Raw genomic sequence first — 15,546 nt, forward strand, 5'->3', positions numbered from 1 at the left:
ACCTCTGTATAGTGTCCTCAATTATACCCACAAACTCCTGCCATTTTTGCTCTGTCTTCCTGGTTAGCTTCCACTTCCAGTCTATTTTTGTCAGTTCCTCTCTCATGCCCTCATAATTACCTTTATTTAACTGTAACACCATTACATCCGATTTTGACTTCTCTCTTTCAAACTCCAGACTGAACTCTACCATATTATGATCGCTACTTCCTAAGGGTTCCCTTACTTTAAGATCTTTTATAAGAGTCTGGTTCACTGCAAAGCACTAGGTCCAGAATAGCCTGCTCCCTTGTGAGCTCCATGACAAGCTGTTCCAAAAAGCCATCCTGTAAGCATTCCATGAATTCCCTTTCTTTAGATCCACTGGCAACATTATTTACCCAGTCCACCTGCATATTGAAGTCTCAGATCAGTTATTCGAACAATCAATTATCCAAACAAAATACTCCCTGCCTGTCTTGTGCAGATAATCGAGGTTGTTCTGTATAGCATTATCACAGCGACAAATGGGACAGCAGTAAATGGAGCATCAAGGAGCACTTGAAGTAGCAGCAACAATTGCTATCAAGGGGAAATATTACACCATTTGGAGTAAAGCCAACTTAAAGGAAGTTAAAAATCACACAACACCAGGTCATAGTCCAACAGGTTTAATTGGAAGCATACTAGCTTTCAGAGCCTTGCTCCTTCATCAGGTGACTATCACCTGATGAAGGAGCGACGCTCCGAAAGCTAGTGTGCTTCCAATTAAACCTGTTGGACTATAACCTGGTGTTGTGTGATTTTTAACTTTGTACACCCCAGTCCAACACCGGCATCTCCAAATCATGACTAAAGGAAGATGGTTGTGTTTGTTGGAGGACAGCCATTTCAGCAAGCGTTCCTCAGGGTAGTGTCCCAGTCCCAACTACCTTCAGCTGCTTTATCAATGACCTTCTCTCCATCATAAGGTCTGAAGTGGTGGTGTTCACCAACGACTGCACAATGTCCAGCATCACTCCCAATTCCTCAGATCATGGTAAGGAACATTGGCATCACACTGGCATCAGCTAATTACCATCTCCAACAACTCAGAATCGACACATCATGCCTTCACATTCAACAGCAATTCTGTTGCTGAAGCCTCCTCTTTCAACATTGACTTGCATTGCATTGAAACTAAACATGGAAATACCATTGGCTGGAAGAGCAGGCCGGGGCAAGGAATTCTGTAATGAATAACCCATCTCCTGCTTCTCCAAAACTTTTACAAGGCACAAGTTAGGAGTCTGGTAGAATATACTCCACTTGCATGGATGGACATAGCTCCAAGAACACTGAAGAAACTCACCACCATCCAGTATAGAGTGGCCCACAGAACTGACAACATATCCACAAACATGCACTCTCTCCAAAACCCGATGTCCAGTAGCAGCAATAAGTAACATCTATAAGATGCACTGCAGAAATTCAGCAAAGTTCCTTAGACAGCAACTTCAAACCCATGATGACTACCATTAGAAAGACAAAGGCAGCAGATACATGGGAAGACCACCACCTGCAAATTCCCCTCCAAACTCCACACCATCCTGACTTGGAAATATATTGCCATTCCTTCAGTGTCACTGGATCAGGATTCTGAAATTGCCTCACTAATGGCGTCATGGATCTAGCCACACCCCAAAGGCCTCAGCAGTTCAAGAAGGCAGCCCACCATTATCTTCTAGGCAATTAGGTTTGGACAATAAATATTGGCCCAGTCAGCGATCCCAATAAATAATGGCCTAATCAGCGATACCAATGACTGAATAAGAATGTTGCTGAGAGGCTATTTCCTCTTGTTGGGACTTCAAAATAAAGGATCTTCCATTTAAGACAGAGATAAAGGAACAATTTTTTTCTCTTGAGCTGTTATAATTTTTGGAATTCCAAACCTAGAAAGCAGTAAATGCTTTGCCATTGAACATTATTCAAGACTGAGAGGACCTTTTTTTTGAACTGTTGAGGTGGTGAGCAACCTCACGGTTGCTATGGGCGGCACGGTGGCACAGTGGTTAGCACTGCTGCCTCACAGTGCCAGAGACCCAGGTTCAATTCCCGACTCAGGCGACTGACTGTGTGGAGTTTGCACATTATCCCCGTGTCTGCGTGGGTTTCCTCCGGGTGCTCCGGTTTCCTCTCACAGTCCAAAGATGTGCAGGTTAGGTGAATTGGTCATGCTAAATTGTCCAGAGTATTAGGTAAAGGGGTAAATGTAGGGGAATGGGTGGGTTGCACTTCTGCGAGTCGGTGTGGACTTGTTGGGCCGAAGGGCCTCTTTCCACACTGTAAGTAATCTAATCTAATCAACTGGTAAGAAAGTGGATTTGAGGCCAAAATCAGATCAGCTATGATCTTAGCAAATGCCACAGCAGACTGGAGGAAATAGAAGTCTGCTCAAATTTCTTGTCTGAGACTTGGGAGTGAGAAGAGGAGAGGTACTCTGTTTTTCAAACTTGTGATGAAATGATTGAGAGGTCACAAAGTAGGCGCTATTAATATGTTAAAAATTGTATAGAAATACTAAGGAAGAATAATATTACTAATTAAACTATGATGAACCAAGGGAAAAAGTGAGGTCTGCAGATGCTGGAGATCAGAGCTGAAAAATGTGTTGCTGGAAAAGCGCAACAGGTCAGGCAGCATCCAAGGAGCAGGAGAATCGATGTTTCAGGCATAAGCCCTGAACCAATATCTTCTTTGTCCCTTTTTTCATTTCACTAATTTACTTCTCCAAACCCAATAGACTCTTCAAAAAAAAATTGAATTGTGGTTAGTTGAGAGTGAAATGACAGTGCACAGCAATGTCACTGAAACGCTGTTCAAGAAAATCAGAATGACTCTTGCTTTTTCGAGCATCAATCCCCAGTTACTATCAGGTTTTCAACATACTGCAGCTTCTTCAGCTGCTGAAGCAGTGAGTCCACACCAGAATGACCTCATTTTCACGATTACTCACCACGCACATTTTATAGACCCAAACCCATGAAGAAAATAACATAATCAGGGCATTGAGAGGTGGTCACTGTAGGGTGAAGAAAATGGAAATCCTGCTACAAGTATCTTCAGATTGAAAGTTTAAGCCCGAACCTCAGCAATGCACTTATCCTTAACATGAGAGGATTAAAAGGTTTCAATTGAACAGTGAAAGCTGAAAGGTTTTAATCAACATTAATCCAAAGGGATTAGCACAATGCACGAACAGCAGGAAGCAAAACCTTCCCTCACTGACAGCAATGGTTATCTGTTACCGAATAGCATGTCATGTGCCCATCACACAATTTTGTGGCAAACTTCACTTACACTTAGCCATGAACATGTCAATCTTCCTTTTGTTAAAACAGATAGAAACGGACACAACTGTTAGATTCAAACTATTCAAAAGATCTTTTACAGCTGATAATGATTTTGAAGCTTTAACATGGTAATGCATTTGTAATGATGTGTGCCTTTAAGAGGGATTTGCTCTGTCCTGTTTGTCATGGAGTCATAGATAGAGTCATAGAGATGTACAGCATGGAAACAGACCCTTCGGTCCAACCCGTCCATGCTAAACAGATATCCCAACCGAATCTAGTCCCACCTGCCAGCACCAGGCCCTTATCCCTCCAAACCTTTCCTATTCACATAACCATTCAAATGCCTCTTAAATGTTGCAATTGTACCAGCCTCTGCCACACCCTCTGGCAGCTCATACTACCCTCTGCGTGAAAAAGGTGCCCTTTGGTCTCTCATATCTTTCCCCTCTCACCCTAAACCTATGCCCTCTAGTTCTGGACTCCTCGACCCCAGGGAAAAGACTTTGTCTATTTATCCTATCCATGCCCCTCATAATTTTGTAAACCTCTATAAGGTCACCCCTCAGCTTCCGACGATCCAGGGAAAACAGCCCCAGCCTGTTCAGCCTCTCCCTGTAGCTCAGATCCTCCAACCCTGGCAACATCCTTGTGAATCTTTTCTCAACCCTTTCAAGTTTCACAACATCTTTCCGATAGGAAGGAGACCAGAATTGCACGCAATATTCCAACAGTGGCCTAACCAATGTCCTGTACAGCTGCAACAAGACCTCCCAACTCCTGTACTCAATACTCTGACTAATAAAAGCAAGCATACCAAACGCTTTCTTCACTAGGAAAAAGTGAGGACTGCAGATGCTGGAGGCCAGAGTTGAAAAGTGTGGTGCTGGAAAAGAGCAGCAGGCCAGGCAGCATCCGAGGGGCAGGAGAATCGACATTTAGGGCATAAGCACTTCTTCAGGAATGAGCGTCATTCCTGAAGAAGGGCTAATGCCCGAAATGTCGATTCTCCTGCTCCTCGGATGCTTCCTAGCCTGCTGCACTTTTCCAGCGCCTTCTTCACTATCCTATCTACCTGCGACTCCACTTACAAGGAGCTATGAACCTGCACTCCAAGGTCTCTTCGTTCCGCAACACTCCCTAGGACCTTATCATTAAGTGTATAAGTCCTGCTAAGATTTGCTTTCCCAAAATGCAGCACCTCGCATTTATCTGAATTAAACTCCGTCTACCATTTCTCAGCCCATTGGCCCATCTTATTCAGATCCTGTTGTAATCTGAGGTAACCCTCTTTGCTGTCCACGACACCTCCAATTTTGGTGTCATCTGCAAACTTACTAACTGTACCTCTTATGCTCGCGTCCAAATCATTTATGTAAATGACAAAAAGTAGGAGGGTCCAGCACCGATCCTTGTGGCACTCTACTGGTCACAGGCCTCCAGTCTGAAACACAATCCACCACCACCGCCATCTGTCTTCTACCTTTGAGCCAGTTCTGTATCCAAATAGCTAGTTCACCCTGTATTCCATGGGATCTAACCTTGCTAATCAGTCTCCCATGGGGAACCTTGTCGAACGCCTTACTGAAGTCCACATAGATCACATCTACTGCTCAGCCCTCATCAATCTTCTTTGTTACTTCTTCAAAAAACTCAATCAAGTTTGTGAGACATGATTTCCCATGCATAAAGCCACGTTGACTATCCCGAATCAGTCCTTGCCTTTCCAAATGTACATCCTGTCCTTAAGGATTCCCTCCAACAACTTGCCCACCACTGAGGTCAGGCTCACTGGTCTATAGTTCCCTGGCTTATCTTTACTACCCTTCTTAAACAGTGGCACCATGTTTGCCAACTTCCAGTCTTCCGGCACCTCACCTGTGACTATCGATGATACAAATATCTCAGCAAGAGGCCCAGCAATCACTTCTCTAGCTTCCCACAGAGTTCTCGGATACACCTGATCAGGTCCTGGGGATTTATCCACTTTAACCATTTCAAGACATCCAGCACTTCCTCCTCTGTAATCTGGACATTTTGCAAGATGTCACCATCTATTTCCCTACAGTCTATATCTTCCATATCCTTTTCCACAGTAAATACTGATGCAAAATATTAATTTAGTATCTCCACCATTTTCTGTGGCTCCACACAAAGGCCACCTTGCTGATCTTTGAGGGGCCCTATTCTCTCCCTAGTTACCCTTTTGTCCTTAATATATTTGTAAAAACCCCTTGGATTCTCCTTAATTCTATTTGCCAAAGCTATCTCATGTCCCCGTTTTGCCCTCCTGTTTTCCCTCTTAAGTATACTCCTACTTTCTTTATACTCTAAGGATTCACTCGATCCATCCTGTCTATACCTGACATATGCTTCTTAACCAAACCTCAATTTCTTTAGTCATCCAGCATTCCCTATACCTACCAGCCTTCCCTTTCACCCTGACAGGAATATACTTTCTCTGGATTCTTGCTATCTCATTTCTGAAGGATTCCCATTTTCCAGCCATCCCTTTACCTGCGAACATCTGCCTCCAATCAGCTTTCGCAAGTTCTTGCCTAATACCGTCAAAATTGGCCTTTCTTCAATCTAGAACTTCAACTTTTAGATCTGGTCTATCCTTTTAAAACGAATAGAAGTATGGTCGCTGGTCCCAAAGTGCTCCCCCACTGACATCTCAGTCACCTGCCCTGCCTTATTTCCCAAGAGTAGGTCAAGTTTTGCACCTTCTCTAGTAGGTACATCCACATACTGAATCAGAAAATTGTCTTGTACACACTTAAGAAATTCCTCTCCATCTAAACCTTTAACACTATGGAAGTCCCAGTCGATGTTGGAAAGTTAAAATCCCCAACCATAACTTCCCTATTATTCTTACAATTAGCTGAGATCTCCTTACAAGTTTGTTTCTCAATTTCCCTCTGATCATTGGGGGGTCTATAATACAATCCCAATAAGGTGGTGATCATCCCTTTCTTATTTCTCAGTTCCACCTAAATAACTTTCCTGGATATTTTTCGGGAATATCTTCCCTCAGCACAGCTGTAATGTTATCCCTTATCAAAAATGCCACATCCCCTCCTCTCTTGCCTCCCTTTCTATCCTTCCTGTAGCATTTGTATCCTGGAACATTAAGCTGCCAGTCCTGCCCATCTCTGAGCCATGTTTCCGTAATTGCTATGATATCCCAGTCCCATGTTCCTAACCATGCCCTGAGTTCATCTGCCTTCCCTGTTAGGCCCCTTGCATTGAAATAAATGCAGTTTAATTTATTAGTCCTACCTTGTCCCTGCCTGCCCTGACTGTTTGACTCACTTCTGTTCTCAACTGTACCCGTCTCAGACTGATCTCTTTCCTCACTATCTCCCTGGGTCCCACCCTCCCACCTTACTAGTTTAAATCCTCCCAAGCAGTTCTAGCAAATTTCCCTGCCAGTGTATTAGTCCCCTTCCAATTTAGGTGCAATCCATCCTTCTTGTACAAGTCACTTCTACCCCAAAAGAGATTCCAATGATCCAAAAATGTGAATCCTTCTCCCACACACCAGCTCCTCAGCCATGCATTCATCTGCTCTATCCTCCTATTCCTGCCCTCACTCGCTCATTTGTCTTGAAGAGGAGATTGTAATCCTGGTGTGCTCCATGGAAACGCAGAGTAAACAGCTTTGGGGTTCTTTTTAAAGTAAACAAAAGAAGCATGTGTGGGTGGATTCAGGCTCACATAGACTGAGGGCCTTGTTTTCAGGTGTTGAAGTTGGGGTGTTTGGAGTTGAAGCTGCTAGATACAGCTCTCTCTCTCTCTTACTTGATTCATACGATCAGTGTTCCTTCTTCTGGACTGGCAGAAATAGCAAGTGAGGGAAATCTGTTTTACTGAATTTGCCTTTGCCAAGGGTGTGTTTATGGGCTGCTGCTATATTAGAACAGTCAATGAGTACTAGTTAAATAATATATTAGGTTATTAAGTATTTCGATAGTTAACGTTATTGTTTTCTTGTTTGTATTTGTGTGAAAAATTGACAAATTGAATCACCATGTGGAGTGCAATGCCTTAGGTTAGATTCCCGACAGTATGGAAACAGGCCCGTTGGTCCAACAAACACACACCTACCCCCCCCCCCCAAGAGTGTAACCCACCCAGACTCATTCCCCTACCCTATATTTATCCCTGCCTAATGCACCTAACATTATGGGACAATTTAGCATTACCAATTCACCTAGCCAACATATCTTTGGATTGTGGGAGGAAACCAGAGCACCCAGAGAAACCCATGCAGACACAGGGAGAATGAGGGCTTATGCTTGAAACGTCGAATTCCCTATTCCTGAGATGCTGCCTGGCCTGCTGTGCTTTGACCAGCAACACATTTTCAGCTGTGATCTCCAGCATCTGCAGACCTCATTTTTTACAGGGAGAATGAGCAAACTCCACACAGATAGTCGCCTGAGGCTGGAATCGAAACCAGGGCCCTGGCGCTGTGAGGCAACAGTGCTAAACACTGCCCAAAAGTTTAACCTATTTTTCCTAATCAAACTGTTCAAAGATAATTATTACACAGCCCTAGAGAAGATGGGACTTGAACCCAGGCTTCCTGACCAAGGGGGAAGGTCACTACCACTGGACCACAAGAGGGTTCCTGAACATACGCATCCAAATCATTCATATAAATTACAAACAAAAGCAGATCCGGCACCAGTCCCTGCAGAACACTGCTGGTCACAGGCCTCCAGAATTCAGATGTTGAACAATAAATGATGGTGGAGGATATGATGACGTGGGGAAATCTTTTATTTTACAGAATGGTGATACCCAGAATTCACTGCCTATGAGAGCGGTGGTAACAAGAAAGAATGATTTCCATCAGGCAGAGAATGATAGGATAGAATGGACTGGATCATACTACAGAAAGGGCCAGGTATCCTCCACCTGTGCTCATGACTTTATGAACTGAAATGAGAATATAGGAGAAAGTGCGGACCGCAGATGCTGGAGATCAGAGTCAAAAAGTGCAGAGCTGGAAAAGCACAGCAGGTCAGGCAGCATCCAGGAAGGAGAGTCAATGTTTCAAGCATAAGCTCCTCATCTGGAATGTTGAGGGGGCTGAGAGATAAATGGGTGGTGGTGGTTGGTGGGGGGGTGGAAGACTGAGGAGAAACATTATGCATAAAGAGTATCATGACCATCTTGGCATAATGGACAGTTTTGTGTTTTTGGTAAAAACAATGCAGAGGTGTCCTCCCAGATTCACCTCTTCACTTTTGGTGGATGTGCCTTCTGTTTGTCCAGCTTCCTAACTCACTCTAACTCCACATTCTCCTTGAAGGTATTTCCTTAAACACACATTTTCTTACTTCTCTAATCAACCTTTTGATCATTAACCCGAACATCTTTCAGAGGTTTATGTCTAACTTCTGGTAATGCTTCCTTGAATTACCTTGGAACACCATAAAGGTGCTAAATCAATGCAAGTTACTGTTGTTTATTGGCAGAAAAGTAGAGCTGATTTTTCTAGACCAGCATGTTCAGGCACGGAGCTGTGCACCAACAGTTAAGCTTCAACAACCCACAATTAAAGTTGAAAGCCTATTTGTGTTTTAGATGTAAATCAGAGAAATGGAAAGAATAATTTTTTTAAAAATTTAAACCCCAATTTGTTGAACAATCTCAATTGTTGATAAGACAAAGACATGCATTTATATAGCAGTATGAATGGGAGCTTTACACACTATAGTAACAGAAGATCCAGTTGTGTTTTTATTAAAATTTCTTCTCAGTGATGTTTGCAAGGCCACATTGACAGCTGACCCCATGTCCAGAGAAGGTGCAAATGGGACTAAGTCATGATCTACTGCAAGCTTTGCGCTGTTAGCATTTTCATGAGGTCAGATGAAAACACTATGAACATGATGGGGATGATACAGATAAATCTTTGTGTATACAAGGAGGAAGTGAGGTCTGCAGATGCTGGAGATCAGAGCTGAAAATGTGTTGCTGGAAAAGCGCAGGTCAGGCAGCATCCAAGGAACAGGAGATTCGACGTTTCGGGCATAAGCTGAAGAAGGGCTTATGCCCGAAACGTCGAATCTCCTGTTCCTTGGATGATGCCTGACCTGCTGCGCTTTGTGTGTACAAGCCAGGCAGGGGTGGTTTGGAGGTCTCACATGTAAACACCATAGCAGAATGTCGCAGAGTTTGGGAATGGTTGCCCCTCATGCTACAACCAAACTCAGACAAATCGAGGTGAAGGGCCTTTCCAGTCTCCTCAAACTTGATGGTTTGGTAAATTTGTGCCTCAAGTACAGCTTCATTCCTGGTATTCCCCCCAATTCTTCTACACTTCCTCCAGGAACCCAATGTGGCAAGAGAATACTAAATGGAAAACCCTGTTGTGCACAGTCTGAGGGAGAGTGGGTGAGTAGTGTGGCAGTGTGGGGGTGGGATGCGTGAAGGTATCCTCATGGTATAGGACAGAGAGTTGAAGGAGTCAGCACTGGAAGAACAAATTCTGAAATCTTCCAGCCTTTTCCAGTCTTATCCTTGTTTTCAGAACATCAAGCAAAGGTTAAACTGTTGGCATGTGGTGGTGTGATTACAAGAGTACAAATTACAGAATTTGGCATGTCTGTTGTCCCCTTGTCATTACTATATCATTGATGCCCTCCCTCAGCTGATGAACCAGTGTTCTTTTCTGCTGGAAATCACTTGGAAGAACCATCAAGACTAGCGAGCATGCATAAAGAATCTCTGCACTGGGGGAGTTCAATGCCCCAACATGAAGACTAGCTCAGTAGCACCACTACCAACGTAGAGCTCGCTCAGTTATATGACATCACAGCCAGAATGGACATCGAGCAGATTATCATGGAACCAATACAGGAAGATAGTCTACTTGATCGTGTTCTTATCACAGATGTGCCAAAGATGCAACTATCCACGCAATGTCAGTAGGGGGTGATTGCTGCATTATCCTTGAGGCGGTCACATCTTCGCATTGAAAATTACCTCCATTGTGTTGTGTGGTGCTCCCACAGTTGCTGTATGGGCTGTTTTCAGAGCAGATCCATTGCCTCAAAATGAACAGTTGGTTTTGTATCCGTTGCTATTTCAAAATTTTACTGCTCACTGTGCACAGCTATATCCAAATGTCACTTGAGAAAGGGTGGGCTTCACCTTTTCAAAGGGCATGATTTGAGCTGTTCTCTCAAGTACTATCTTATCATTAGAAAAAGTGCCAAACTCAAGGGTGGGCTCCACCATTTAACCTTTGCTTAATATTCTGAAAATGAGTACTTTGTTGGTTCATATTGCAGTTATATTCCTGAAAACATCATTTACCTTAAAGTTGTAGTTCACTGGCAATAATGGGAAAATCCAATACGATATAAAAGCTGTTGTTCAGTTTTGTCTGACCATTCTTCTCAATAACATTCAATTGTCATACCCTGTATGGTAAAATACTGTGTACTCCTGAAGTCCTACATTTGTAAATAAAATTTGCATTTGCAGTGCCTCCCACTCACTGCCTCTCAGACTCATCTCTTCTCTTCTCATTTTCTTTTTTAACTGCATTCAAATTGCACTAGTTGCCATGGTGGAATTTGAACCCAGGCCCCCAGAGTATAAGCCTTGCTCCCTGGATTTCTAGTCCATTGGATTTTACTACTATACCACCACAATGTTACTACCAGTTGCTCTCATGTCCTCTATGGGGTGACATGCTGGCTCAGTGATTAGCACTGCTGTCTCACAGTGCCAGGGATCCAGGTTTGATTCCATCCTCGGGCCACTGTCTGTGTGGAGTTTGCACATTCTGCCCGTGCTCCCCCAGGTACTCCGGTTTCCTCCCACAGTCCAAAGATGTACACATTTGGTGGATTAGTCATGGGAAAAGCAGGCTTGCAGGGATGGAGTAGGTGAGGTAGGACTGGTTGGGACGCTGTTCAGAGGGACAGTGGACATGATTTGAGCTGCTCTCTCAAGTACCGTCTTATCATTAGAAAAAGTGCCATCAAAATCAAATAAACATTCGCAGTAAATTATTCAGCTTCATGAAGTTGATCTATCATTCAATTTGATCATCATTAATCCATTCCTCAACTCCATTCACTTGCCTTTCCCATCACAGACAAATAAATCCAAAATAGCCAGATGCCCAATTGGCTCCTCAATATGATGGTCCAGACACTCAGCTTGCACACACACCAAGGACTCATCCTCTCTGACATGTGTTCTGATTTAGTTATCCCAATCAACAGGCAAATTACAGTCACCTATAAATACCAAATTACCCAAAGTAGATACATCTCTAATTTCTTGACTGAGTGTGCACAACATTAGCACAACAGTTTGGTATCCTATAAACACTGTTGCTTCTTAGCTCCACCCAACTGACTCTATATCTTGACCCTTTGATCTAAAATCCTCCCAAACTAATTCAAGTAGATAGGTGAATGAAGGTGGTGTTTGTTATGCTTTCCTTTATTAGTCAGTACATTGAGTACAGGAGTTGGGAGGTCATATTGCAGGTGTACAGGACATTGGTTGGGCCACTTTTGGAATATTGTGTACAATTCTGTTCGCCCTCCTATAGGAAGGAGGTTCTGAAACTTGAAAGGGTTCAGAAAAGTTTTACAAGGATGTTGCCAGGATTGTAGCTATAGGGAAAGGCTGAATAAGGTGGAGCTGTTTTCCCTAGACTGTTGGAGGCTGAGGGGTGACCTTATAGGGGTTTATAAAATCATGACGGGCAGGGATAGGATAAATAGACACCCTCGGGTAGGGGAGTCCATAACTCGAGGGCACAGGTTTAGGGTGAGAGTGGAAAGATTTAGAAGGGATCTAAGGGGCAACTTTTTCACGCAGAGGGTGGTGAATGCATGGAATGAGCTGCCAGAGGAAGTAGTGCAGGCTGGTACAATTGCAACATTTAAAAGACATCTAGATGACTAGGAAGGGTTTAGAGGGATGTGGGCCTAGTGCTGGCAAATGGGACTAGATTAATTAAGGATATCAGGTCAGCATGAACGAACTGGGCTAAAGGGTCTGTTTCCGTGCTGTACATCTCTATGACTCTAATGTGCTGACTTCATTCCTGCTTTTTTTCCATCTTTTCCTTTCTGTCCAATGCTCGTCAATGGGAATAAACTTGGACATTCAGTTCCCAATCTCAGTCACATTTTCTCGGTACTGGCAATTTAATAATGTCCATTTGTGGACTCAAATCAACCATTTTGTGACTGCTACACATATTCCGACAGATTATCTTTAATTCAACATTTACAACATTCTGTTTAATGCTTGACATTGCCTCCCCCGTTCTCTATTTTTGTTTATGATACTTTAATTCCTTTTTACTCTTAAGTTCCCATCCCTTGGCCCATTGCATTCAGAAACTCCCCAATAGAAGAACGGGGAAATCTCCCTTCACGGAGGTTAGTGTCAGTCCTGCTGTGATACAGCCTGATGATCTTGTAATAGGTCTGTCTTTCCACAGGAGTGGCTCCAATGACTGAAAAATCTGATGACCTCCCTCCTACACTAGTTTTCCAGCCATGCATTCAGCCACTCAATTTCACAATTCCACACTCACTCGCAAGTGTAATTAGGAGTAATCTCCTGAGCTGACTATTTTAGACATCCTGTCATTCAGTCTCCTCCATAGCTCCCTGAAACCTTTCATGACCTCATCATCCTTCCTATCCAAGTCGGAAATGGATCACAACCTCAGGTCTTCATCTTCCTCCAGAAAAACATACTCCAACTACTCGGTGATATCATTAATTCTAGCAACATATCATCCTGGCTCTGTATTACTGATGCAGTGCAATGGGAATATCACTTTAACAATGCCAATGATTCATGATCGAACCTATCAAGAGTCAATGGCGACAACCTCTTTGGGCGACAGGATATATTTTCCCTCCCCTGCCTTTTGGAAAGATGGTGTAACTTTCTGAAATGAATGGACTGGAAATATAAAAGGGGGGAGGAAGCAGTGAGGATATGGGGAGAGGGGGAGTGGGGAATGATCTGGGAGGGTTCTGGGGATATCGGAAATAATGGAGATGTCGGGGGGTGGTGAGGAAGGGGTGTCGGAGATGTTGGAGGGAGGGGTGATCTTGGAGGTAAGGGGGAGTGTTGGAAGAAGGGGTGGTGTAAGGAGGATGTTGGAGGGTGTGGAATGTTGAAGGGATGAGGGGGATGTTGGAGGGAAGGAGGGGCAGGGGGAGAAATGTTGGAAGGAAGGCGGGGCAGGGGAGAGATGTGGGAAGGAAGGGACAAGGGGAAATGTGGGAGGGTTAAGGTGGATGTTGAGGGGGCAAGATGTTGGGGGGCTGGAGGGGCAGGGTATGGGATGCAGTGGAAGGGTGGAGGGGGATGCTGGAAGATGGGATTGAGGTAGGGATAGGGGAATGGATGGGAGATGAGGCTGGGGGTGGGGGTAGGATCAAAGGGTAGGGGTGGGGATGGGGCTAGTGGTGCGGTTGAGCAGGGGTCGGGCGGGGGGTTGCGGTAGGGATGGATGGGGTAGAGGGATGAAGTTGGGATGGGGGTGGGAGATGCTGGTTTGAGGAGACACTCCCTGATGAAGCTGATGTGCCGGGGGAGCGGAGCTGGACTCTCCCAGTGAGAGGGAGCCGGCAGCCAGCGCTAACCAGGGGCAGCTCTCAGCTCAAAGCCAGGGGCACCTTCCCTTCCCCACCCCACCCCACCATCCTCCCTCAGACCCCAGCTCCCCAGCCTGAAGCTGCATTGATCAGAATCAGAGGCGTCTCTCTCTCTCCCCGGGGTGAGCCATAAACAGCACCAATCCAGGGGCTGGGTTACTAACCCTCTCCACCCGTTAGTCTCCCCTCAGCCCCAATCTGTAGAGTGAGTCGACCCTGTATTTTTCAGATAAAATAAACCATTGCACCTACCTCCTGTTTCATCCCCCGCGGGGGACATTTCAATGAGAGTCTCCGGATTTTTGCCATTGAATTGATCCATGTTCTCCCATGCAGAAGCCTCTAATGCCGCCTGATCTCTCTCTCTCTCTCTCTGCAAATATTTTGCATTCAGTTTTCTTGACGTGTGCCTTAAAGGGGTGGTACCATTCCTTTTTCAATCGGCAGAATGTATTTCCCTGCAAAGGCGGCAGGTTTGAAGTGATCGCCAGTCATTCTGTCAAGGCTGACTTTGCCTCAGGAATGATATTATTAGGTTCCCCGAAGCCTTTGCATGTATTTAAACACGGCACGCAGCGGAGCATTTCACAATTTTGGGGGTGGAGTACCTTCGGCCCATCGTCCTTACGCCTGCTCTTCACATGAGCATTACCTTTTTGTGTCTTTTTTTAAAAAGAACCATTCACAGAATGAAGGAATCACTGCTACACCAATATTTATTGCCCATCCCTGGTTGCCCAGAGGGCTGTAGCATCATGGAGAAATACAACACAGCAACAGACCCTTCAATCCTTTATGGGCGGCATGGCGGCACAGTGGTTAGCACTGCTGTCTCACAGCGCCTGAGACCTGGGTTCAATCCCTGACTCAGGCGACTGACTGTGTGGAGTTTGCACGTTCTGCCTGTGTCTGCATGGGTTTCCTCCAGGTGGTCCGGTTTCCTCCCACAGTCTAAAGATGTGTGGGCCAGGTGAATAGGTAAGGGGTAAATGTATGGGTGGGTTGTGGGTCGGTGTGGACTTGTTGGGCCGAAGGGCCTGTTTCCACACTGTAAGTCTAGTCTAATCCAACTCAACTATGCCTACTCGGTATTCTATATTCATCTTGGCCCTCTAAACCCTTCTTATTCATATATCCATCCAGATGTCTTTTAACTGTCCCAGTCTCCACCACTTCATCTTGCAGCTCTTTCTATACATGCATCTAAAAGTTGCCCCTTAGGTCCCTTCAACATCTTTCCTCTCACCTTAAAACTATGCCCTCTAGTTTTGGGCTCCCTTTCAGTGGGGTAAAGACCTGGGTTATTCACCCTGTCCATGTTCCTGAATAACCTGATGAAGGGCTTTTGCCCGAAACGTCGATTTCGCTGCCCGTTGGATGCTGCCTGAACTGCTGTGCTCTTCCAGCACCACTGATCCAGAATCTGGTTTCCAGCATGTGCAGTCATTGTTTTTACCTTGGAGTCATATGTAGGCCAAGCCACATCAGGATGATAGATTTCCTTCCCTGAATGTCATTAGCGAACCAGATGGGATTTCCCCCAACAACTAACAAATGGTTTCACT

At 44.7% G+C, this 15,546-nt stretch overlaps 1 protein-coding gene across 1 annotated transcript in view; it reads right to left on the reverse strand.

Moving 5' to 3' along the window:
- ano5a (anoctamin 5a) overlaps positions 1 to 14,311 on the reverse strand; it is a 205,942-nt gene extending 191,631 nt beyond the window's left edge. The window contains exon 1 of the mRNA XM_060839101.1: positions 14,234 to 14,311. Coding sequence (XP_060695084.1) covers positions 14,234 to 14,303 — 70 coding nt within the window. The 5' untranslated portion in view covers positions 14,304 to 14,311. The remainder of the gene's footprint in view (positions 1 to 14,233) is intronic.
- Positions 14,312 to 15,546: the final 1,235 nt, after the last annotated feature.

The sequence above is a fragment of the Hemiscyllium ocellatum genome, chromosome 18, assembly GCF_020745735.1.
Source record: "Hemiscyllium ocellatum isolate sHemOce1 chromosome 18, sHemOce1.pat.X.cur, whole genome shotgun sequence".
Lineage (NCBI taxonomy): Eukaryota > Metazoa > Chordata > Chondrichthyes > Orectolobiformes > Hemiscylliidae > Hemiscyllium > Hemiscyllium ocellatum.